The sequence below is a fragment of the Panthera uncia genome (assembly GCF_023721935.1).
Source record: "Panthera uncia isolate 11264 chromosome B3 unlocalized genomic scaffold, Puncia_PCG_1.0 HiC_scaffold_1, whole genome shotgun sequence".
Taxonomy (NCBI): domain Eukaryota; kingdom Metazoa; phylum Chordata; class Mammalia; order Carnivora; family Felidae; genus Panthera; species Panthera uncia.
Window position 1 is genome coordinate 75,312,887 of NW_026057582.1, and position 27,101 is coordinate 75,339,987.

The window sequence follows — 27,101 nt, forward strand, 5'->3', positions numbered from 1 at the left end:
CAAGTGACAGTGCCAAGTTTCAGGCTACTTTTGCCTGTCTTTAAAGCCTGGGCTTCCCGGTTTATACCATTCACTGTCCTCTTTCACATATTACATTCCTTACTCTCGGTATCTTTGGAGAGTCTATCATTCAATCAAATTAGCCATATCCCATAGTACTTTCACCAATCTGTGCTGCCCACGTTGACCTTTAATCCTTTGAAATTTGTAGCCCTTAATTGTATACCACCGTCTGCTGTTCAGTGTCTTACCACTGTTGACTTACCAATCTAATAGCACCTTCTTTAAGGTAAGGGATCTACACTACATATATTTACATCTAGTACTTCTTATAAGATACAGTCTTAACTCAGTCTCTTCCTTGAGTAGACTGCTAGAAAATGATGGGCTAGAAACTAATAGGCACCAAGCAGGTGGGATTCCACCAAACAAAACTTTGTTTTGAAAACAGTAGGTTAGAGAAATCATAACCTTATATGTCCCAGGCTTCTATATCTGGATGGAAAGAAGTTGAAGATAGAAGTAAAATAATCCTTAACAACACAAAAAATGTTATCTCTTAGGAGCTTATGAGGATATCATCAAAATAATACTGTCAAAAATGTAGGAAGTGGGGGCGCCTGGGTGGCTCAGTTGGCTGAGCATCCAAGATCTCCGAGATCTGAGATCCAAGATCTCAGTTCAGGTCTTGACCTCGGGTTGTGATTTCAAGCCCCACTTTTGGCCCCACGCTGGACACGACCCGGCCTGACTCAAGATGCTGCAGGTGCACCTCCTATGCTAGAAAGGCAGAGGGAGGAGGAATAAGGTGGCCTTCCTGCTGAGAGTTTGCCTGCTGGAAACTCAGTGCCTGGATGAGCATCCTGGGGTCTCAGATAAGTTAACACATTGGTGTTAGAATAAGTTCACCCTGAAGTATAAATGTTTTGCAGATTCAGGCCTTTCTGTGCAATATCCTAAGTCAGGGCCTGTTGATCCTTCATCCACAGGGAAATAAAACTTGAATTGTTCAATCTTCCAAATACACTGCACCAAGAGGCATCGCAGGTGTGGCTGCTTTTGTGTCACATTTGTGTCATTAGGTGACAGAAAGGAAAAGTGGCTTATCCAGGCCCAGTGTTCTGGCTGGTGAACATCTGAATGATTAATAGATTGACACTTGAAAAAAAAATGTAGGAAGTGGAACACATCCATAACTACACCGCTTAATTCTTCCCTCCTCATTACCTGCGCACAACAATTCTTAGCTCATAGATGTCTTGGTCTTATTTATAATTATATTAATCAGGCTGGGTCTTTCAGTATTTTTTTCATTGTAATGGATTAGGAGCCCCATTGCCTAGCAGCTGGAGAAATACAGAAGTACAAGTTAAAAGCCATTGGAATTTTTAATCTAGTTGTCTATCCAAACTACTCAAGACAAAAAAAAAAAGGGTATTTTTCAAATATTGGTGAGAAAACAACTTAGAAAAACAACTCAGTTTAAGTTGCCTTAATATTTACTACTTTTTCTTCAAACAAGCAGTTGATGTAAAAAATAATAAAGTCAAATAAAAGAACAGAATTTAATTGCCCCCCTATTATTTCATAGAAGCCCATTTGAATTCAGGTGGTCAACACAAACAAAATTATGAGCAGTCTGCTGATCAGAGACCTCAGTGACACTAATCTATTGCTCAGTCTGGGAGAAGATCCAGGCCAACATTCAACAAGTCTACCTACTACTAAGTAAGTAAATTCCTTTTTGTGTAATAATTACTTAACTCCAAATTACAATTATTTTTGAGTCAGTGGTCTTAGAATGGCCCTTCCTAACATAATACAGAATTCTAATTTAAGAAATGAATGTCTATGTCTTTTTCCTAACATCCCCTGTGATATATACACATGTATCCCTTTTTAAGTTGGCAACAACTCATTTCCAGACATCGTTATTTAAACTTTACCTCCTTCCTCCACCTTAAACATTAGTGAATAGTGTAAATCCAATAGGAATTGTTCTGAGACTTTTTTTTTAAGTTTATTTATTTTCAGAGAGACAGCATGAGCAGGGGAGGGGCAGAGAAAGAAGGAGAAAGAGGGAGAATCCCATGCAGGCTCCACATTGCCGGCACAGAGCCCAATGTGGGGCTTAAATCCATGGACCATGAGATCATGACCTGAGCCGAAGTGAAAGGCTTGACTGAGCACCCAGGCGCCCTCAGTCTTTTTTCTTTTCTTTTCTTTTCTTTTCTTTCTTTTTTTTTTTTTTTTTTTTGAGAGAGAGAGAGAGAGGGAGAGAAACAGTGGGGGATGGGCAGAGAGAGAAGGGGAGACAGAGTCTGAAGTAGACTTCAGGCTCTGAGCTGTCAGCACAGAGCCCTACATGGGGCTCAAACCCACAAACCATGAGACAATGACCCAAGCCAAAGTCAAATGCTTAACCGACTGAGCTACCCAGATGCCTCCAAGTTTTGAGTCTTTTTGAGTTGTGTGCATGTGTTTTAACTCTCATACCTGAGCTTATGCTGTTGTGGGTTCTCTGCTTACTTCTACCAGGCACTTATTCAAGGTTTCATAATCACTCTCATACAGCGTGGCTGATCTACTGGCCAGCAAACATTCTAGTAAAAACCTTAGTCAGCTGTGGATGTTGACACGTGCTTTAGGATTATGATGTACAATATAATATGGTTCCCAAAGTGACTTGCTAATGTCCAGGATGATTGATTGATAAGTGATTAAAATCCCTGGTAAATCAGGGCACCTGAGTGGCTCAGTCAGTTGAGCATCCAACTCTTAATTTTGGCTCAGGTCATTATCCCTGGGTCATGGGATTGAGCCCTATGTCAAGCCCCACATCAAGCCCCTTGTCGAGCTCCACACTGAGCTTGGAGATTAAGATTCTCTCTCTCTCTCTCTCTCTCTCTCTCTCTCTCTCTCTCTCTCACATTCTCACTCTCTCTCTCTCAAAATAAAATAAAATATAAAATAAAATAAAATAATAAAATAAAATAAAAATCCCTGGTAAGTGAATATATTAATATAAGCAAGAGGTATTGCTCTCATCCTTTATCACAATTACATTTTTCTCAGTCCTTTAAAATTACTTCCCTCTGCCTGATTGGACCCACTTTAGGAAGATGATATATCTAAGTGCCCTTTGCTACATAAATGCTCATCTTAGGTGAAGTCTCTGAGACTTTTCACTCTTTCAGTTTTACCTAGGGATAAGTGAGCAAGATCTAATTAGGTAACTACTCCATTCTCCCTCAAAGAATAACAATCTTAAAACCTCTCTCAGTTGAACACATTGACCCACTTCTCTACCCTGGTTTCTTCTTCCTTGGTGGAGCTGAAATTTAGGACTCATTTACTCCCTAGAATACCTACATAGAATGTACCAGACACAGGGATAGTGATTATGAAGTCTATACTTGGTAAATGCTTGGAACTTGTGTAGAGTCCCCCACCAGTCAGGACTAGTGAAATGCCTATTTAGCAAATGTTCTCTAACCAAGAGAAGAGAAGGAAATAAACAACAGAATGTGTTTGCAATACACTGCATCACAGCCACTTCTTCCTGATGAGCTAACGTAGGGTTGAGGTGAAGGTATATAACGCTGCTTCACTACATATTCAATGTTATTTTAGTGTAGTTGCCATAATTTAAAATGTTTGTATTCTCCAGACTGTCTAGAATGTTCACACAATGCAATAACTGGTTTATTTACTAGTTTACATGTGGTTTCCATTCCTTAAACATAACCATCTATACTTTAACGTAGTGATGTTTCTAGGCTATGTCTTGAGATACCACCTTCCTTTGCCTGATCTTTAGCCAAGCTGACTAGTGGATTCACATCACTGACACTATCCACATAGTTAATGTCAAGTCCAGCAATCCCATCCTTATGCCTCATTGTTTTTCTACATTAGCTTTCCAAACCCTAAGCATCCATCCTTAAACTGTGAAGAGAACATTTTAAAAATATACCTTTACCTGAGCATGTGGGTGGCTCATTCAGTTAAGTGTCAGACTCTTGACTGCAGCTCAGATCATGATCTCACAGTTCAGTTCATAAGTTCGAGACTTGCATCAGCCTCCATGCTGACAGTACAGAATCTGCTTGGGATTCTCTGTCTCCCTCTGTCTCTGCTCCTCCCCTGCTTACTCTCTCTATCTCTCTCTCTCTAAATAAATAAACATTTTTTAAAAATTAAAAAATATAAATATGTCTTACTTTTGAACAAAAAATGAAATATGTTTTAAATAAGGTTTCTCTTTGTTTTTCTAAGAGTAGTAATCACCATTGAAAGAAAGATACTTAAGCATAAATTAATTTTAAATAAATTTTAAACAAATTAAAGTACATTTCTATATCTTATCTATTCAAAAACAAACAAGACTCCTCCCAAAAATATGTGGATATGTGTACACATAATTGTGTAATTGAATTAAAAGGAAACTGAAACAACCACCAAAAACGTGAACAGACTTGTGTGTGTGTGGTTAAACAAAAGTAACAAGAAAAGGCAGATAGAGACATATTATCATATTTCCTTCTCAGACCTCTAAAGCGTTGCATTCTGATCAATAATACTTGATTTATGTAATACTTTGTAAGTGAAAATAAAAAGGTAGGCTTCCATTATTGTTTTGTTACCTAAAAGAATATTAATAATGTTGACTTTCACCCAATATAAACCCAGAACTTTGATCATGTAACCACAGAAATTCTCGAGACTTCAAAATGTTTTTCTACCCTCCATTGAAACCCCACAAAACCAGCAATTCAAGGCTGGCTGTTCTGTCATATACACAGGTGGAGTATATCGGCAACCAGCTCATTTGTCTTGACTGGTCTTCTCTGACCACTCACCTAAGTCATCTGGCTCCTGAAGGGACTAGAAATAGCAATTTCGTTTTAAAATAATATAATTATTAAATTAAAAAGTTAGCCAAAGAAATGTTTTAAAACCGTGCTTAACTTCTATCAGTGGAACTTTTATAATTAATTGCACTGACCAGGTCTGTCTTTGATTTTAGCAAAAGGTACACTTTCAAGTGATTTTCTCAATTCAGAGGAACTCAGAAATTAAGAGGTCCCAAAGGAGCATAGATAGCTTGGGTAAGTGAAATTTTCCTACCCCAGAAGGTAGTCTCTACAATGAATATATACCTCACACTCTCACATGGATACTGGTCACAACAGAAAATGGATTATTTGTTTTGCTGCAATATGAGTTTATTTCAGATTCTAGTTAGAATATAGACAATACTTTATCCATGGGAAAAAATATGGTCAAATATGGGGTCTCTCTGATAGGAAGGTACAGTCTATACTCTCTAAATTTCTTAACTACTCCCTTAATTCCCTTCCTCTATCACATTTAAGACAATTTTACAATGTTTTAACACTATATTTCCATTAATACAAATTGGGATGGCTTGGAATTTTTGCAGTTTCCAGAAATATCAAGGGTTTCTTCTCCTAGCTACATTTGGGACTTCTGGACTCCATACAGCATCATAAAGAACACCTGCTATTCAGTCTGACAGCTCCCTAAATGCCCTGGTTGAGGAAGTATTTGGGTTCTCACAGCACCACAGTCATCAGGGGCTACAGTTTTTTCTGGATTATGTTCCAGGCACAGGTATGTAGGCATAAATAACAGAAATTTCCAAACATGGAAAAATGGACTGTTAATAATTTAGCTCAGGAAAAATCCTGATAGAAAATACGGAATGAAATCTCTCAAAAGTTGTAACAGTCAATAGTTACCATGAGAATGGAATTATGCTTTTGGAAATGAAGAGTAGGAAATGCGGAATGATACCAAAGAAGGAGAAAGCACTGGAGTCACAAACATTGGGTGTGCATCCCACTCCCCACCCCAGCCACACTATTTCTCTGTTCTGAGACTTCCAACAGGTTACAAATGGGGACCAACCTCAGGACCTATTTCATGGGGTTATTGTAGAGATTAAGTTAGACAATGTAGGTGAAAATATAGTGGGTATTCAGAGAGATAGAGAGAGCAGGCAGAAACAGAAAGAAACAGGGAGACTTAGTTTTTACATGGCCCTAAAATTCATAGTTCAAAACAAAAAAATAGGTATTGTCTAATTTCCTTCCTTCCTTCCCTCTTTCCTTCCTTTTCTTTCTTTCTTTCTTTCTTTCTTTCTTTCTTTCTTCCTTCTTCCTTTTCTTTCTTTCCTTCCTTCCTTTCTTCCTTTTTCCTTCCCCCCCGCACCCCATCCTAAGTTTTGATTCTCTTTGGGGAGTTCTGCTTTAAGTCATTTGATTTTACTATTATACCCTTGGAATCAAGATTTAATTCTCCCACCTAGGACATGATTGAAAATAAATTATAACAGTGTTATTAATATGACTATTAATATAGTTAATTTAGTAGTAATATTTTGTCTTTTGTAATTCAACTAAAATAATGTTAACAACTTTTAAAGCAAGTATTAGGTGAGCAAGCAGGCATAGGCTTTTACTTCTTTAGTATAACCTACAGAACCTATTTTTTCATCTATAGTGTCCAAAAGTGATCAGAGTACATAGTAAAAATAAATTCAATAAATTCTTGTTGACCACACTAGAAAATTAGAAGGCCCTCCTATATCTAGTACTTTATAACTCTGTCCCTATTTTTATTGCTGGTATCTGGTAACTCTTGTGGATTTAAACAACATCAACAATTTTATAATAGACAACAGTGAGGATAACAGACTAAATTAGAGGAAACCAGAAGCAGTTAGTGCCAAGAAAAATAATAGAATTATTATAGATACAGAGAATACTTTTCATAGATCTACTGGCCATTTATATTTCTTCTTATGTCAATTACCTCTTCATTGGACATGCAATCTTATGAAGAGTTTTATTATTTTTGATTCATAGAAATCATAGTTCTCAGCCAAACTGAACTTTTCTCCAAACCAACATTCTTTCCAGAAGCTAACTCCAAATAGACTATTAACCGTGTTCCTTTTGGGCATTTACCTTTTAACTCATCTTTTCAGCAATAAAATAAGTATGATTATTATCATGATTATGAAACAATGGTTAAAAGTGTTTATTACAGCTCTGAATTATATAGAAAAAGAAAAAATGAAAAAAATACTGTATAGCTGGTTTCCAGCTTTGATAGAGGACTGTGAACACCAGTCATCATAAACTAGTAGGGGCTGCTGGAGATAATTGATCCATTGTAGCAAAGCCCTTCAGATCAAGAAATTTTTGAAAGAGAGAAGGTCAGGGAACAATCAGAAGGATATGGGAAAAAAATAAGGAGAAAGGAAACTGGGAAGAGAGAAAAGGAAAAAGGGAAAGAGAGAGAAAGAATATGAATCTCTTGTCCAGTTTTATAGGTTTATTAGATCTTTAAAATAATTTACGCAGCAAAATGACTAGTTTAAAGGAAAACTTAAAGTTTCTCTAACTTGTTGATAAGAAATATAATTAATTTATATTTTCCATTTACCCTGGTATTACAAGAGATAGTTTGGAAAGAACTATCTGCCAAAGATTGTTAGAAAGAACAGATTTCAAAAATCATGGTTTCTCAGGCTAAAGCAAATGAGACTGAATGGAAATAGCTTCCTGTGGATATGTTGGAAATGATGGAATTTACCTAACTCTGAAACTCCCATTTGTAACACACACAAAAAAAACCTCTTTTCCTCAAGTAACTTGAAGCATATCTCTCTCCCAGGGTTAATTATAAACTTTGGATTATTTTAGTCCACCCAGAGATTTCCAGATTTTAGTTTCTCAGAAGCCATCTTGTTTTGAATCAGAAACCTAACACCAGATTTTATATTCAATGGTCCCATACCACGTCTGGCAAAATGGCTTTAACACACATTTTAAAGTGCGATATTCAAAACTAAACCTTTCATGATGGCCGAGGTACACTTCAGGCTATAAGTAATTTCTTACAGGTTATATAAGCTTTGAATTTCATGAACAGAGAATATTTCTTCCTGGTGCTCATGATTTATCCTTTCTTTATGCCTAGAACATTTATTCTTTAACTGATTTTTAACTACCTTGTATTTGATTAGTTTATCTGCTCTTGTACTTAACTATGTTCATTAGTTAAAAAGTTTTGTCATTTTGTCAAAATAGTATTAATATCTCTTTTTAAAAATGATTGATTCAAAAAATGATTGATTCATCTATTTATTCATTAAAAAATTAAGTCAGGGGTGTCTGGTGGCTCAGTCAGTTAAGGGTATGACTCTTGATTTCAGCTCAGGTCATGATTTCATGGCTTGTGAGTTTGAGGCCCATGTCCGGCTCCACGCTGATAATGCAGGGTCTGCTTGAGATTCTGTCTCCTCCCTCTGTTCCTCCTCCGCTCTCTCTCTCTCAAAAATAAATAACTTTAAAAAATTAACCTTCAATAATGTATTAAATTGTGTCAGTTTTTCAAATTTATAAATAGAAACTATTTTTCTAACTTACAGCCCCTAAACAATGTCATTTTAAAAAATGTCACTTTACCTCAGGTCTACAGTATTTATTGAATGATCATAATTCTTTTTTTCTAAAGATTTTTTTATTGTTAAGTAATCTCTACACCCAACATGGGGCTTGAACTTACAACCCCGAGATCAAGAGTCACCTGCTCTATCAACTGAGCCAGCCAGGAATCCCAAATTGATCATAATTCTTGATTCATAACATACTCTCACTATTTTTCCATGCCCATTTTGTGTTTGCTTGTTTATTTAATGATAAAATTACACTGATGGAAACATGACCTAATACAAGATCTAGATAATTGGTAACATACAACTGGTTATATGCTCATCTTTATGCCTACCTTTCACCTCCCTTCACTTAAGGTTACTTAGGTCTTACATCTTCTCTTTCTGTACAGAGTTTTATCATTTATATTTTTTCTGCAAAATATACATTATTTTTCCATTGCTCTTTACTTTATATAAATAGTACTGAGTGGATCCATTTTGGACTTTTTTTTCTTTCAGCATTATGTCTAAGATACGTCTATATCATTTTATAGCTGTAATTTGTTATAGTTCTGAATAATATTCCATTGTCTTGCTTATGGCGATTATTATAAATTTCTCTACATACACATACAAGAGTTTATCTTGGGTATAGAAATGGGAGTGAAATTGCTGAACCACAGAATTCATCAATATTGAGCTTTACAAGATAAACTTTTTTCCACACTGATTATATTAGTATAGACTTCCATCAGCAATGTAGAAGAAATCTTCTTGATTCACATACTGTTATTCAGAAAAATGAATTTCCTGTCTTTCCTTCAGGTGTATTTAGAACAAACTAGACAAAACTGAAGAAGTAAACCAGTCTGTGGTGGCTGAATTTATTATTTTGGGGCTTTGTAATTCATGGGAGCTCCAGGCCTTTCTCCTGGTGATATTTTCTTCACTTTATCTTATCACCATTTTGGGCAACATCTTCATCGTGTTCCTAATTGTTGCTGACCTCATCTCCACTCTCCCATGTACTTTCTGTTAGCCAATCTTTCGTTTATTGACTTCTGCCTTTCCTCAGTCACTACCCCTAAAATGATCACAGACTTTCTCAAGGAAAACAAGACTGTCTCCTTTGAAGGCTGCATGTGTCAGGTTTTCTTTGGACATTCTTTGGAGAGGGTGAGATATTTCTGGTTGTGTCAATGGCCTATGACCGTTATGTGGCCATCTGCAAGCCACTCCATTATTCCAGCATCATGAACAGACAAATGTACATTGGGTTCGTGGTGACATCATGGATCTTTGGCTTTGTGCATTCAATAAGCCAACTCACTGTGATTATAAAGCTGCCCTTCTGTGGGCCCAGGGAACTGGCTAGCTTTTTCTGTGATATTCCATTGGTGACCAAGCTAGCCTGCATAGACACCTATATCCTAGAAATGTGGATAAATGCTGACAGTGGGGTACTGGCAACCATTTGCTTCATTCTATTGCTAATCTCTTACTCATATTCTGTTTACCATCTGTCTTTGCTCTAAGGATGGGACATTCAAGGCTCTCTCCACCTGCACTGCCCACATCACAGTGGTAGTGCTCTTCTTTGGGCCTTGCATTTTTACTACCTGTGGCCACTCAGCATCACCTGGGTGGACAAATTTCTGGCTGTGTTTTATGCAGTCATCACACCTCTCCTAAATCCGGCCATTTACACTCTAAGGAACCAAGAAATCAAAAATGCCATTAAGAGATTATGTTAGCATATGGATTTCTGTATTTCAGGGCCTCATGTTAACAGAATGTGTACTATAAGATCTCTAAATTAGCCATACCTGTCTTATTATTTGGCACTGGGAAGCATTCCCCAAGTCACATATGGAAACAGGTAACAGTTTTATGTCAATTCTATTTTATTCCATAATCACTTGCTAATCACTGAATACAAAATGATTTCCTGTCTGGAAAATTTGGCCAGTGTCTATGACTATGATGTTGGTTGTGGTCCAGAATAAGTTAAAATTAATAACAATGTTAATGTTATTTACTACTAGTCGTGTTGCTACTTCAGCACCTTATCTTAAAATTTCCTGTTAAGCTAAGCATTTCTTTGAGCAAAGCACTTGACATAGATCTCTAAATTTTGATCAACAGGTCAGTGTATGGAATACTACTCTTTATTTTTATAATGGGTAAATTAGTCTCTCAATTAGTTAAAGCTCTAGCTACCTTATCTGAAGAGACCGTTGGAAAGGTAGTAACTATTATTCATCATCCTCAGAAAAAAAAGAATCATAATCATAATCTGAAGAGAGTGTTGTCCCCGCAACCTCATATTTTAGCCATCTGTGAAACAATATGATTCTCTTCAGAAGATGAGCTAATTTAAATACAAAGATGGATATACTAACAACCTTTGGGGATTTTGCTTCATCTCTTTTTATTTGTAAATGGGTTAGAAAGTTCATTATCTATATCAGATTAAAGCAGGGAAAAGTGTTATGAGGGTGAGGTCAAAAAGTCTGATTTTAGAACAAAGTATCCATTCAATTATCCAGGGTTCAGATGGCCTGCAAGCAACTGGATTATACACAAAGTTTGTGAATTGTTCATTACTACATATAATATAACTGATGAGGGACAGAAGCAGGGAAATGTTCACCTTTAACCCAGAAGGCTGATCTGAAGCCTGCATAGTTCCAATATGGATCAAATACCTGCTAGTTCCTACATTCTTAAAGGGTCTCGTGACTGCCTGTACATCTCGCCAGTAATTAATATCAAGCTGAATAATAAGCACCAGAGAAATCTTGCAAAAGTAATTTTACGGGTAGAAATTTGAAGAATACATTTATGATCTAATAGTCCTTGCAAGGCCCCTCCCCCTTACACACTAAGCATACAACCACCAGCTTCATACAGCAAAAGTGCAGCCCTTTCTGTCCTCGGGTCCTGTCCCAGGCCTATAATAAAAGCACTTTTTGCACTGAAAACATCGCAAGAATTCTTTCTTGGCCATTGGCTCCTAGCTCCACATCAACAACTTTCTTAAGAGTTCTTCCTACTCTGTGTTTCAAAAAGGTATGCAAATTTTCATCTCCTTATCTGAAACCCATGGATCCAGATATACTTCAAATTTCATATTGTTTTTTTAATGATGAATTGAGCAGAAATTTTATTTCCAAGCTCATCAAAGATGATTACAAACACAAATCAAATACCCTTTAAAAATGTTCCCAATTAAATCAAAGGTACATCATCAAAGTAAAACACTTGTGACATTAAGAATTCATTTAGGCTGTAGTACTTTCACATTATTTTGTTTTTAATCATTTGCAATGTTCTGAAGGTCACATTTAAACATTTTGAAGACAAGAAATAATATAGTGTTTTTTTAAGGTACAACCAAAACTATAAAATAGAGGAAATTAAGAAGACAATGACCAAATCTGCTGCATACACAGGATGGAGTAATCTAATATACATGAATCTTTCCAAACAAGTTTGCTAAAACACAGCTCTCATGATTAGAGAGAGAGATTTAGAAAAATCAAGACATCATTTGATTAATAAAGCCTATTCTTCCCCCAATTTTCTACTTGCTTGTATTCATTTACAAACTGTAAATTCATGAGAAAAGAACACGTTTTGTTATGGTATAAAAATCTTGGGGGGCACCTGGGTGGCTCAGTCAGATAAGTGTCTGACTTCAGCTCAAGTCATGATCTCACACTTCATGAGTTGGAGCCCCACTTTGGGCTCTGTGCTGACAGCTCAGAGCCTAGAGCCTGCTTCTGAATCTGTGTCTCCTTCTCTCTCTGCACCTCCCCCGCTCACACTCTGTCTCTCTCTCTCTCTCAAAAATAAATAATCATTAAAAAAAATCTTGGGAAAAACAAATTACAAATATTCAAATTTTTAACAAAAATGTTTTCCTTCCCAAAATGTAAACATCCATAAAACAAACATAATATTCCAGGTATAGAAACACTAGTAATTCACTTATAAAAGACGTGTATTTGGTGGTAACATTTTTAAGTATAAAAGCACTTTACAAAACAAATCAGGCCATTATTATTTAAAGTCTACTCCTTCACCCAGTTTCCTTTATCTGAGTAGACACTCATCAATTTCTGTAGAATTTAGGCTCTAGGACCAGGCCACAGGAAAGATCTGAAATATCTAAAAGTCATTTGGCTGGAGAAAAGCTTTTTCTTGAGACTGGGAGGCAGTCATTCATCACTTTGTGCTTAAGAGCCTTCCTCAGCAAACTTCTTCCCTACAGTCTTTAGAAGAAAGCCCAGAATCTGGGCTCCAGGGGTTGCTTCCAGCTGGAACACCTACCAGCAGGGCATCTTTACAGGCATTCTACATGCAGTACTATTGAACTCTGTGGCCACCTGCTGAGACCTTGATCCTTCCCGTGTCCACCTCCTGCCAGAGCTGCTCCGCCCCCCACCCCCTCTGCTCTGAGGGGTATTCATGCTGGCCCAGGAAGATAGCAGTGCTGCTGGGGTCCTGGGCTCCGAGGGAGGGGACCGGGCTCCAAATTTCAAATTGTTTTGTAAAGGTAACATGGTCCTGTGTATTTTTGTAATATTCCAAAAGAGAGGGTCTCAGGCACAAACCCTTATATAAAATAATTATTATTTCTGTGTATGTGTACGCATATACCTATATACCTTCTGATTTTTTTTTGTCTTTTACATCTCTGCACATCAATATGGGTATCTATTGACTTGTCTTTGAATCCACTGATTCTTTCTGCTGTGTTCACTCTGTTTTTAAGTCCACTTAAATTCATAATTTCATGTTGCTTTTACAGTTCTAAAATATTTGGTTCTTTCTTCAATATTCCATTTCTCTTAAAATTTTTATAGTTTTCTCTATTTTTTGGCTTTATAATCTCTCTCTTAAAATATATGATTTTTTTTTCCTCTTTACTAATTTCAACAATTGAGCCGCCCTTGTTCTTAACTATTTTCCTCTTAATTACGAGGCATACATCTCTGCTTCTTTGCATATTCCTATTTTATGTATTTTAGGTACATTTTTATAAAAAAAATCATATAGATCTGACAAAATATTCCTCCAGAAACTATTTACTGTTTCTTCCATGAGGCATAAAATGTTGTTATAATCACTTCAATCCAATCAAGTACTGAGCTTATTTGAATCGGATTGTAATTTTTACAAGTCTCAGTATACTTGTGATTTGTGCCTGCTCCTTGGATATATCCCTTCCAAGTCTTATTTTTTTTAATGGTTTTTGTTGTTGTTGTTGTTCTGTTTTGTTTTTTGAGAGCACACGTGCGCACAAGTGGGGGAGGAGCAGAGAGAGGGAGAGACACAGAATCTGAAGCAGGCTCCAGGCTTCTAACTGACAGCACAGAGCCCAATGAGGATCTGAACCCTGAGATCATGACCTGAGCCTAAGTGATACACTTAACCTAGGAAGCCACCCAGGCGCCCCTCCCTTCCAAGTTTTACTTGTGATTTTAATGGTTCTCTTGTTCTTCAGTCTTAAAGATTTTAGGTGATTAATTTTTGCCCTTCAGAATTTTTTTTTAAGATTTTTAATTTGTACGTAATCTCTATACCCAATGTGGGGCTCAAACTCACAACCCCAAAATCAAGAATCAGCACATTCTGGCTCTATGACTGAGCTAGCCAGGTGCCCCGTTCTTCAGAATTTTTGAGCTTAAAAATTTAGTCTTCTCTCTTCTCCGCTTGCCTTAAAAGTATGGCAAATTCCTCACTCAGAAATCTGACTTTATGTTTGTCCTTTTCAATGTATTGTACCCAATAAGAATCCATTACAAATATAAATATTAAACAACAAAGTAATAACAAACAGGAAAAATATAAAATATTACTGATTGTATAACCAGAAAGAATCACAAACACTCAGGACACAGAGTCCTTTTATACTCTAGGAGTGAATTTGTCTTGGTCTTCTTGTTATCAAAGCAAAATATAAATTAAATTAGTTTTGCAATTTCTACAGATTATACACACAAATGCACAAGCACATGTATACTTGAAACCAATATCTTGAATAAGAAAAGAGTTACCCAAGACAAGTTACTAGAGAAAAATTGTCAACAAACAGTTTGGACAGAATAATTATTGGATAATAATAATATCAGCCATTAAATGATCACATTAATATCTATTTGACATTTAAAGAATATTGGCTGGTCACAGACATTAAGTCAGAATTTCAAAAATTGTGAAATAAGATATATAAATATAATATATATTCTATATTTATAATAAAGATACATTTTTCCCTGCCCTAAGCCAACTGGAGATGGCATGAGTCCATTGGAATTGGGCAAGCAAGGGTAAGAGTAGCAGCCACAGGCCAAATATATGAAACACGCAGTTTCTGAGGCTCTCCCTCTTGTTTTCCCACCCATATATTTCAGTCTTTCCTTATTACACTGCCTTATCCATATTCTATTAACCTCACACTCCCTTTCTGTTCCTTCTTCCTCCAGGAACAAATGGGTATCTATTTAAATACTCTCTCATATATTTTTTGTTTTTCAGAAAACAATAAAATTGAATCATTCATATCCCAGGTTTAAATTGAAGGAAAGTTGTATAATTCATAGTTCCCTCAAAAGTTTGAGTATGTTAGCTCCAAGTAGATTAATTTGAATCCAGACAGTCTAATGCCTGAGGCCATGCTTTCAGCAGATTCTAAATCTATAATCTAAGCTTTTCATCAACTTCCCATACTTTTCCTAGGGCTTTCATTCAGTTTTCAAACAACTTGTTAACTAGAGAGTTAATCTGATAGTTCAATGTACCCTCACAATCAGTGATCTATTCTGAATATTATAAAATGGTAACTTTAGAAAAAAACAACCCCAAATTTTGTATTTTTTTAATATTTATTATTGAGATACAGAGAGAGACAGAGTGTGAGCAGGGGAGGGGCAGACAGACAGGGAGATACAGAATCTGAAGCAGGCTCCAGGCTCCAAGCTGTCAGCACAGAGCCTCACACAGGGCTCGAGCTCACAAACCGCGAGATCACGACCTGAGCCGAAGTCGGACACTTAACCAACTGAGCCACCAGCACCCTGTAAATTTTGTATTATTATTTAAGCATTTATATTACTTGAAGTTGTCTGGAAATGCATAGAGTAACTTGTCCTCTTGTGAATTATTTAGGAGATCATTCTCAAACTCAGGAATTGACTACTCAGTCTTTTCATTGCCATCTTCATGTCCTTGTTCCTCAATGTGTAGATAATGGGATTCAGAATGGGTGTGATCATAAAGTCCAAAATGGCAAGAAACTTATCCACTGGCACTGTGGGAAATGGCCACACATAAACAAAGATGCATGGTCCGAAGAACAAAACCACCACAGTGATGTGAGCTGACAGAGTAGAAAAGGCTTTAGACAAACCACCTGAGGAACGTTTCCATACAGTGACCAGGATGAAGATATAGGACATGAGCAATAAGAAGAAGGTGCCCATGGAAATGAACCCACTGTTGGCAGTAACCATGAATTCCATTCTGTAGTTGTCTGTGCAGGCAAGTTTGATAAACCAAGGAAGGTCACAGTAAAAGCTATCTATCTCATTAGGACCACAAAAAGGCAAATGGACAACAAAAGCTACCTGGACCACTGCATGAATGAGGCCAATAACCCAAGCACCGGACAGAAGCAAAATGCACATCTGTGGGCTCATGATAGTCAGGTAGTGGAGGGGCTTGCATATGGCCACATATCTGTCCAAGGCCATGGCGATGAGCAGGACCATCTCAGATCCACCCAGGACATGAAGGGCAAATATCTGGATGACACAGCCCTGAAAGGATATGGTTTTGTACCCAGAGTATAGGTTATGAATCATCTTAGGAACTGTTAAGGTAGAAAAACACAAATCAATGAATGAGAGATTGGCTAAAAGGAAGTACATGGGGGAATGTAAGAATGGGTCAAAGGTCACTGCAAACACAACCAAAAGGTTTCCCAGAACAATTGTTACATAAAACACTGCAGAGAAAGCAAGGAGAAAATGCTGCACTGGTCTATAGGTAGAAAGTCCCAGCAACACAAATTCAGACACTGGAGAGTAATTTGACTTATTCATTGACCTTGTGTTACCTGAAAGGAACAAATAAAAATAATTACAAAAGGATGCACCAGAGCTATTGAAAGAAACAGATGTCACTGGGTTTTAAATTCTGACATTACAGAAAAAATTTCACTCTTGGTCACAAAAGTCCTTTGAAAAAAAGTCATACAATAATTTATTGATTTAACAAATGTTCATTGAGCAGCTACCATGAAGACCTATGTACCTGGCACTGTGCCACATTCTGGGATATAATATATACCCTGTCTTCATGTAGTTTGTAGTCTAGTTGTGAAGCTAGGCATTAAACAACTAATCATATAAGTGGATGATTATAATGGTGATAAGTTATTTGAAGAAAAGAACAAAGGGCTATGAGAATTATAAGAGCTCATAGCAGTGCCATCTGCTATGACCTGGAAGAAGACATTTGTGCTAAAATCTAAATGATGAATAAGAGTTAAATAAGTGAGGAAGATAGGAAGAGTGATCTACTCAGAGGAAAGATATGGGAAATACTCATTTAGGATGAAGAAACAGAACAATTTGGAATAAACAAACAAATAAATAAATAAGAGTCTGATCAAGGTAGAGTCCTCTACCCTGTGTAAAGAATTTGGTCAATATCTTAAAAGTGACAGAAAGCCACTAGGTAGAGCAGTGAAATAATAATATTAGTACTTTGAAGAGTTTACAGTAGCTGCAAAGTAAAGAATGTAACACAGTAATCCCAAAGCAAGAGAGAGATCCATTAAGAGTCTATCAAAGGACCATTTCAAATCAGTATAAAAAGGGTAAATTTATCAATAAATGGTGTTGACACAATTTACCAAACTTGGCAAAAGAAAATTAAATTCCTTACCTTACAACAGTAAATAAAATGCATTTTAATGAATATTTAAATGACAAAAGAAACAGGAAATAGAAGAAATATAGGCTTACTTTTAGGCAATCCTTTGTGTGAGAAAAGTCTTTCTAAACACATCCCCTCATGTGCAACTCATGCAGAAAAAAAAGGACACCTACAGATTCAAAAATTTTAATGTTCTATATAAACGTTTTAGGGAAAAAAAACAAATGTGGGAAATACTTGTTAAATATAATGATAAACCAAATTTTAAGTGAACAAACACATAAAAACTTGGACAGAATAATAAATATAAATAGTCATCACATGAAGAATAGTCATACTCACTAGCAATCAAAGAAATGTAAATAAAACAATATGGAGTTGCTATTATGTATGAATAATTGAATAATATATCATCAGTGAAGCTATGATGAAACAATCTCTATTATTCCCAGTACAAATTCATATAACATCTCCAGAATACAATTTCAAACTACATATCAATCAAATATCTTTGAATTGCCTTATGACTAAGATTCCCTATACAGTAAATTTTGTTTAAGGTAATAAGAACAGATGAGCCAAAAAATTTACCTATTGGGCAAATGTCATACAATTATTTAAAAAAGGAAAAAAAATGAAAATAGCCTAAATTCAAATGAGGAATTAAATTATGAATAGTATACCCAAATGGGAAAGGCATTCAACCTTAAATGTACAAAAATATGAAAATTTTAATAATAAACATTTATTTTAAAAGAACAGTTTACAAAAGGAAATGTATAGAAAACATTTTTTAATTAAGCCTAGAAAAATAGAAATAAAAAAACAACAGATTGTTGAGCTCCGTGTGTGTGTGTGTGTATGTGTGTGTGTATATATATATAAGTTTGAACCATATAAAATTGGTATTTTGATAGATCAAAAAATACTGAAATATCAATTTCACAGGAATCCAACTAATATATTAATTTTTTCCCTTATAAGATTTTCTAAACTACTTTCCCTTTTCACAACCAAACATATTGATGCTTATTCCACATGTGAATTGATTTCCACAGGTTCCCCATCCACCTGCACTGCTACCACCAAGCTTTCTTCCAGGCCCCACATCACTGACAACCATTCTTTCTCTTGTCATGACTTCTTCCTATGCTACTTCACATTATGCTCAGGGTATAGCCTGGCACAGCCCTGCACTGTGTATGCAGATGGGATCACCATGGACACTATATGGCTAAGAATAGTCTTGAGGGCTGCCAGGTCAGGCAGAAATGGGCATCCTGAGGGTCATGGCATGGGATGGGTATTGTAGCCAAGAGGAAATACTATTGTGGTGATGCTAGGGCCTTCCCACAAGGGCTCTTTATGGAGAACATGGCCAATAACTAAAAAAACAGAGCAGAAATAAACAGAGATGTGGAACAATCACAGAAGTAAATGGCAATGGATGTGACATACAAGGACTGCCAGGCATTTTTATATTTTGACCATGTAGGGGCACCTAGGTGGCTCAGTCAGTTAAGCATCCAACTCTTGATTTTGGCTCAGGTCAAAATCTCATGGTTCATGGGATCGAGTCCTGTGTCAGGCTCTGTGCGGAGGCAGCATGGAGCCTGCTTGGGATTCTCTCTCTTCCTCTCTCTGCCCTTCCCCACATGTGCTTTCTCTCTCTCTCAAAATAAATAAAATAAACTTAAAAAAAAAACACAGTGGTATAGATCTACCAGAGGTGAAAACTTTGCATAATAGAATCAATAGTATCTTTGTGTGTATATGCACATAAACAAATGCCTGACTTTTTAGAATTATTAATATAGTAAAATGTGATTGACTAGACATGACTTTAACTTTCTAAAATCCTTATTTCTGCCATTTAGATGCCTTTTACAAAGAATTGGTATTTGTTAATAAAAAACATTGATTTTGAAAATACAAAAGTGAAGGTTAGATCAGGGGAGTTCTGGGAAGATGGAGTAGATCCTGAGCTCTCCTTGTCCCATGTACACACCAAGATAACAGCCATATTAATACAACTAACTGAAAATAATCCAAAGATTGGCAGAACAGACTTACCACAGTTAATCATTGAAAGGAGGTCATATAGAAAAGGGTATGAGGGGCAGAAACATGGTCTGGAATCAAACTCCTGGGAGACTCACCACAAACAGAAGACACCACACACAGAGAGATGTAGGAGGATCAGACTCCTTGCCAGAGACACTAGGAATGCGGGACCTGTCCTGAGATGGTGACTCCCCATAACAGTTGGCTGTGAAAACCAGTGGAGCTCAACTTCTCCAGCTTTTACAATCAATGGGGCTTAACTCCAGGTATATTAAAAATCAGATGGTTTAGCTCTGGGAGAGCATGCAGGCTATAGGAAACTGAGTCCTTGACCTGAAAGAGCCAGCATATAACAAAAATTTGCAGAGAAGCAGCAGTTTGAAAAGTGCCCCTGGAATATACTGAAGGAGATTTATCTACTCATCTCAAAACACTAGGGCACACATAACACACATAGGAGACACCCATGAAGCACAGGGTCTGGTGAATATGGGGCATTATGTTATAAGGCACCCCAATATCTCTTCTTCATAAAGCAACTACTTTCAAGACCAGGTGATGTAGCTGACTTTTTTAATACATAGAAATAATTCCATTTCCGGGTATTTACCCAAAGAAAATGAAAACATTAATTTGTAAACATGCATGCACCCCTATATTTATTGCAGCATTATTTATAATAGCCAAGATCTGGAAAGCAACCCAAGTGTCCATCATAGGTAGATACTAATGATGTGGTGTATATATATTTACAATGGGATATTAATCATAAAAAAAGAATGAGGCCTTGCCATTTGCAACAACATGGATGGACCTAGAGGGTACTGTGCTATGTGAAACAAGTCAGTCAGAGAAAAATAAATACCATATGATTTCAACTCATATGTGGAATTTAAGAAACAAAACAAACAACAGAGAAAGAAATGGAAAAATAGACTCAAATACAGAGAATAGACTGGTTGCCAGAGGAAAGCGGGGTGGGGCGGGGTGGGGGGGGAAGGTAAAAGAGGCGATGGGGATTAAGGAGACACTTAACTTGATGAGCAGTGAGCAATATACAGAATTGTCGAGTCACTATATTGTACACCTGAAACTAGTATAACAGTAGGTTAAAATTTTAAAAGTTTAGAATAAAAAAGTACAAAACTGAAAGTTCAAAATGCATAGCATGTTAAAAGGAAACATAGAACACAAACAGTGAAAAAAATGGCATGAAACTTCACTAGTAAGTGATCAACTCTTTTCTCGTCAACAATCAAAACTATAAATATAGCAAAAATTCTCAGCAAGGGGTCCATCTTGCGGTGCAACCTTTATATACTTATATTTTTAATACTATCTTTTGCTGGATATGTATATGAGAAAGAGAGAGAGAGAATGGATACATTTCTTGATTAAGTATGGAGATGATTTTAAAAAGAGAGGAAAAGGGAGCGAACTTACAAAGATAGAAGAAGAGGAGAAAATAGAAATAGAAGTAAGCAATTGAGAGAGTAAGAGAAAAGAAAGAAGATGGCTTCTGGGAGAGTCCTCTGATTGGTTATAGTCCTGCTTAAACTCCTTTAGTGACTTCTATTCCTTCACTTGGACTCCTTCATATGAGGCCATGTATCCTCTGTCTATTCCCAGACTCACATCTTGATTCTCCCCTATTCCCACAAAATACTCTCCAATTTTCTTGAACTACTTGAGTAATCCTGTTTTTGTTAACATTTGTTTGCTTGCTTGCTTGTCTGTTATGGCTGAACTGCTATGTGCACCCTGTACTTCTGCTGACTGCTTCTCATACGTGAGTACAATTCATACAATGCCTCCAGAGGACAGTTTCCTCTTCCAGCTGCAACTGACCTTATTCCTTTATGTTCTCAGGCCATGCTGTGCAAGCATAATGTTTATGATACTACTTTGGCTATACTGTATGTCACTCCTACCACATCTATGAATTCCCTAAAGAGACACAGTATGTTAGTAACAAATTCTGGTCCATTAACAAGTGTTCAGTAAATGTTTGTGTGCATAGATGAATGGATGGATGACCTGATAATAGTTTCTTGTTATATATTACTTACATATTTTTGATCCTGTCCATAATATGGCTAATCACATCGACAAACCCCATAACCTGCCTGCCACTGTATCACAAGCCAAGAAAATGAATCCAACAAGTTAGGGGAGGGTCATTCAAAGGCTAATGTGAATCCAGAATTGACTTTTGAAGCACACATGTATGTCTTATTTTAATTTTAACAAAAAGAATTGACAGGAGAGAGTCCAGCTAACACCATTTCCCACAGAATAACATGAGTCATAATTTAGAAAAGCTAAAGAGACCTAACAAGGGTGCCATCCTGTTGAAACCTGCCACCCTACAGAGGCTGCCCTCAGGGTCCACTGTCTAACTCCATGTCTTTGAGAGTTTAGGATACACAGGCAGCAAGACTGGGTCCTGAACACTGTTGTTGATTGACATTCCCTCCATGAAACATTAAGTTTCAGATTTCTCCATTAACAACTTTAATTCCTGTCTTTCCATTCATCTCTGAATCCTGTCAGTTCAGGGCATTCCCCAACCTGACATCTTAAAGCACCCCTCACTGTAGCTCAGAGCTCGTTTCTTCCTTCTAATGAATCTTTTGATTGCTATTAAATGAAGCAAGAGCTAGAAATGGCAGTGGCAGATGAAGCTATGAGTGTTGTTGGCAATGTACAAGCAATGACCTGGCGATGTTCCTCAGTCATCATCAACATAAATACTTTCCTTCCTTTTTTAAACTATCTCTAACCTGAAATGTGGATTTATCTTGCATGTCCTTCTATTGACATCTATCTACAGTTATCTCAGTGCACACTTCTGTCAGTTCTTTAGATCATTGGCTATTTCGCCATGTGAAAATTTCCTCTCCCCAATAAAAAATAGTCAAAAAGTAAACAGAAAATTACCACTATCTAGCTGTTATACTATTCCTCACTTTTTTTTCCTACTCATCTTGATTAGTTCAATGATCAAAATGTTTATGAGAGTATATGCAAACTTTTGTCTTCTAATTCCTCGAGTGAGTCTTCCCTTTATTACTTCTTCATCTTTTTAATACAGGTTAGAAATAAATGAAACACTTATGACATTTTTCAATTCTTCACCCTAATTTCTTTAGATTCCTAAGGAATTCCAAATTTCTAAAACTAACTTTGGCATGCTTATACTAATTGATACTCATGAAATCTGACCAAATGGGGAGGAGCGTGGGAGGATGGGTGAAATAGGTGATGGGGATTGAGCAGTGCACTTATGATGAGCACTGGGTGTTGTATAAAGTTTTGAATCACTATATTGTACACCTGAAACTAATATCACACTGTATGTTAACTAACTGGAATATAAATAAAAACTTAAAAAAAAGAAATTGTCTCTTGGAAAATTATTTTTTCAATGTTGGTTTACTAATTTATTCTATATCCCCCCCTCACTTCTGGAAACTTTGAAGTCATTATAGAATATATTCTTAGGGAATTTTATCTGGTGACAGTATTTGTATGTTTATAGAAGTCTTCGTAAAGAGATTTCCTTTGAATACATTCCCTATCACTGAGAAGTCTATGAGCTATGCAATAATCTCCAAATATCTCATTCATGCCCTTGAAGAAGTTACACGTATGAAATAAATATTTTTGTAATGTCTGTCCAGTGCAAAACATATCAAACCTTGAAAATCACATAGTAAATTTGTATATTGAATTTATATTTTTGACAGGAGGAAATAAAGCTTCTGTGCATTCCCCCATTAATTTTGTGGGAAGGAATAAAGTATAATATTACAAAGGAACACACTGTGATTCTGGCCGTGGGAAGGCAGAATCACCGAAAGCCTCTCTCATTTCTGTTTTCTCTGCATCCTCCTAACTGACTCTTCTCACTGGCCCGGACTTGTGTCTTCTAAGATTCTGTGACCTACCAGACAAGTTATGATGCCTTCTACAAACCAATCCTTCTGTGAAAGTGTAGATATGCTCCTAATTATTTTGAATCCAATGATTTGTAAACTTCAAATGGCTTTCTCTACACTTGAATTTTCTAAGGTACTGAACTATAACTAATTCATCTAAAAAGTATAGTCTTCTCAAGTGAGACACACACATACACATTTTCATTTCCAGAGGTGTGTTTGCTAAACATGACATGGCCATTAAAACATTACCCATCTTCATTCTTTTCCCACTCCTACCGATGCATGCTCATCACAAGCATGAAACCTGGAATACCTCTCTGGTGACACTTAGATTTCCCTATAGCTTCAAGGATAACATCAAGCCTGGAGTAGAAAATTCAGTTCTGTGTAAAGTAAGTTTGAATAAATAGAAACAATCAGCAGAATTTACCTGTCCCAAAAGTATGGTCTATTCTTAGTGAGTTTTCAAAAATCTTCAAGGCACAGTCCAAAGCACTGTACCTAATAATCACTGTCTAAGTCATTCTAGGCCCCCCTGGAATAGGCTATGATCGAGGCACAAAAATATCTTCCTATAAATCAGGGTATAATCCAGACATATAGAACAACGTATGCAGCCTGAAACAAAAGTTTTCATTTCCCCCTGCTAAAAGTTAGCACCCAGGAGGTATTCAATAAATGTTTGTTGAATTGAAAAAGAGAGAGAAAATCCTTATGATTCTGGAATTTCAGCAGACTACCAACTTTAATTTTACTTTACTCACTTACCTGACCCCCCCCCCAAAAAATGAAGATAATAAAAGGATATTAGAAAGCAATATCTTCAGATACGCCTGTGTCATTTTAAAAATCTTTCCACTGTGATGTCCTGTGGTTATTACTGCGATGTCACTAAACTAAGTTAGAGCTGCTCTAGCAGGAACATCAACTCTCAATGACAAAACTATACTTTGGTGACCTAATAGTCCTCAGTCCATTCATCTCGGGAATTCTGCCTTAGAATCCCCATGGTCTGAAGAAAGGTGGAATATAGAAGTTTGGTACAGAGTAAAATTAAGTTAAAGGAAAACAAACATTTGTGCAACCAAACACACCTGGGGAACCCTTTAAAGGAGAATCAACATTTCCAGGCAGTAGAATGTTACAAGACACCTGTGAAACTTATCTCAATGAACAGGAAATAGCTATTAACACATTCAATAAGCACACTTCAAAATTTATTGTGAAGCATATTCATAATGAAAAGGTTTAAGTGAGAAAGTCTGCACATGCATTCCCATTTTAATGAAGTTAAGTTTCAGGCAAAATAAGTTAACCAAGGTTACCCTGCTGATTTTGTGTAACTGATACTCAAATCAGAGATTGAGGAATTAACCACTACACTGTACCGTTTCCCTTTTATGTCATTGTTATAGCATATCAACAGGGGTTCATAGGTTTAGGTAGATTTTGAATTTTGTAATCAATATGACAAATATCTCATCACATATTCTTTTGACTTAATAAACTAAAAATAAGAATTTAGAGCACATCATTCACTTAAGGCTGGTAGCAGAGAACTCACATAACTCTGGGATTCTGCCCTAACATCAGCCACACTAAATGCCTGGAATGTTGTTCAGAAAAGAAATCTAAACAAATATAAAATTCAGTCTCACACATCTTAATCATGGGAATTTAAAGTTAGTATAAGAATTAATTTTAAACACACGATTTCAGCTGAAATACATACGTAAATTTAATTGTTGTCAATGAAATTGCTATTAATCCTTTTCTGTTTATTAAATATTACACCAAGTTCTTCATAAAGCCTAACCTGGGGGAGCTTAAAAATAGATGAAAAATTTTGTGCATTAATTGTTTAAACATCTCACAGGCACAGACAGGACATAAAGTCGAATATGATTTTTACAATCACATTTATCCAAAGTAAATGACTAGATGAGTAATTAATAGAAGCTAGTCCCTGAAGAATTACTGAAATCCATTTACAATTTTTAATTAATTAATTAATTGATTACTTTGTGATGAATGAAAGAACTGAGTGTACATATATCCGCTTCCATGAGATTATTATTATTATGGTTAGGAAGTGAGATTTCTGCCACTGGAAGAATTCCAGCATCAATGAATAATCATCTGACAGAATTGCCATAGGGTAAAATTATACCAGATAATTTCTAAAGCCTTCTCATACAGAAGGAGCCCTTAATATAACTTCTCCTTTTAAAGTCTAATTAGGAATATACATTTGATAGTAAAACAGTGGTTGGAAGGTAAAATAGTTTACTCATTATTCATTATTGCTGAGCTGGGAAAATACATTTCAATAATCACTGATTTAAATATTACTTTATCAGATTAACTAAATGGCAGTCATAATCCATTCATTCGATACGACAACAAAGGAAAAGTAGAAAACCTAGTCAATAAACCAATTATTTGATGTCCATGATATTAAACAGATGTTTTGACTAAATGAAGTAGTTGGTGTTGGATTGTGAAAACAGCCCTACACAACGCTCCATGCTTGCCTATGCTTTTTAGAGTGAGAAATATCAAAGGAATGATTACAACTAAACATGACCAACGTGGGAGTGGGGCAACATGGGTGCAGCCTTTTAGTCACTGATGTTTATTGACTATCTTCTGCTTGTTCATAAGAACAAAATGTTTTTGCATGTGTACATCTCATACTGAGTGTAGAATACTCTCCATGGAGGCCAAACCTGTGCTTTAATGATTCAAGGTCTTCACAATTGTGCTTACTCAAAATTCTATTGCCTATTGAACTGAAAAGATGCCTGAAATGTCTATTGTAAAAATGGCTTCCTTACATTATGTCCAGAATCCATATTAAAAGGCAAATATGTTACTTTAAAATATTTATATATATATGTCCAGTTTATTCAATATTAATGCAAATATGGTAAAAAAAATTTTTCAAAAAGCATAAGAGTGTTAAATTCCCCTCACCTTCCCCAGTTTCCCAGAAGTAATCACTGTTAAATATGTTCTTATGCATCTCTTGAAAAGTTTTCTATTCATATACATTATATCCCATTTTTACATACAAGAGGAATCACACTATATATTTTGTGGTATTATTTTAAGAATTTTTCTAAGAGCTAAGCCTTGTATATTGGGAAACCAGGGAAGTAAGACATTAATCTCTAAAATTTGTATAAAACATGACATGAAATACTGCATGTTTGATGGACCTCCAAATCAAGTGGGAACTGTGGTATGGATATAAATAATTTTTCATGTAAAGGCTGCAGAGGAAAGATTAAAGCCCAAGTAAACAGCATTCTAAGTAGCTATGTAGTAATAGAGGTAGAAGGCATGAGAAAAATATTGCTAATAATCCAGCTATAAACTTGGAAAGGCAGCAATATGAATTATCAAAGACAGAAATACAGCTATACTGTATCTATCTTTTCATAAGACTTTCACTCTAGTCCCCGGTATCAAAGAAGCACACTGTTTGCCTTGGATTAGTAGTCTTCCAAGACTTCAAGACTACACTGTATGTTAGCTAACTTGACAATACATACATACATACATACATACATACATAAATATTAAAAAAATAAAAAATAGAAATGTCTTGACTTTGGGGGCACCTGGGTCATTCAGTAGGTTAAGCATCTGACTCTTGATTTCGGCTCAGG

At 36.1% G+C, this 27,101-nt stretch overlaps 1 protein-coding gene, 1 non-coding gene and 1 pseudogene across 2 annotated transcripts; 2 read left to right on the forward strand and 1 right to left on the reverse strand.

The window, feature by feature from the left end:
- Positions 1–1,025: 1,025 nt before the first annotated feature.
- Positions 1,026–1,160, forward strand: LOC125910624 (small nucleolar RNA SNORA17). The gene has a single exon (XR_007454120.1). It is a non-coding gene; the product is annotated as a small nucleolar RNA SNORA17 (small nucleolar RNA).
- A 4,390-nt stretch (positions 1,161–5,550) lies between these two features.
- Positions 5,551–10,224, forward strand: LOC125910363 (olfactory receptor 4K3-like; annotated as a pseudogene).
- Positions 10,225–15,642: 5,418 nt separating this feature from the next.
- LOC125909773 (olfactory receptor 4F6-like) lies at positions 15,643–16,581 on the reverse strand. The gene has a single exon (XM_049613237.1). It carries the CDS (start codon positions 16,579–16,581, stop codon positions 15,643–15,645), a length of 939 nt encoding a protein of 312 aa, XP_049469194.1.
- Between the last annotated feature and the right edge of the window lie 10,520 nt (positions 16,582–27,101).

Excerpts from the sequence above, each read along its gene's own strand:
- LOC125909773 (XM_049613237.1), bottom strand. The coding sequence starts at position 16,581 with ATGAATAAGTCAAATTACTCTCCAGTGTCTGAATTTGTGTTGCTGGGA.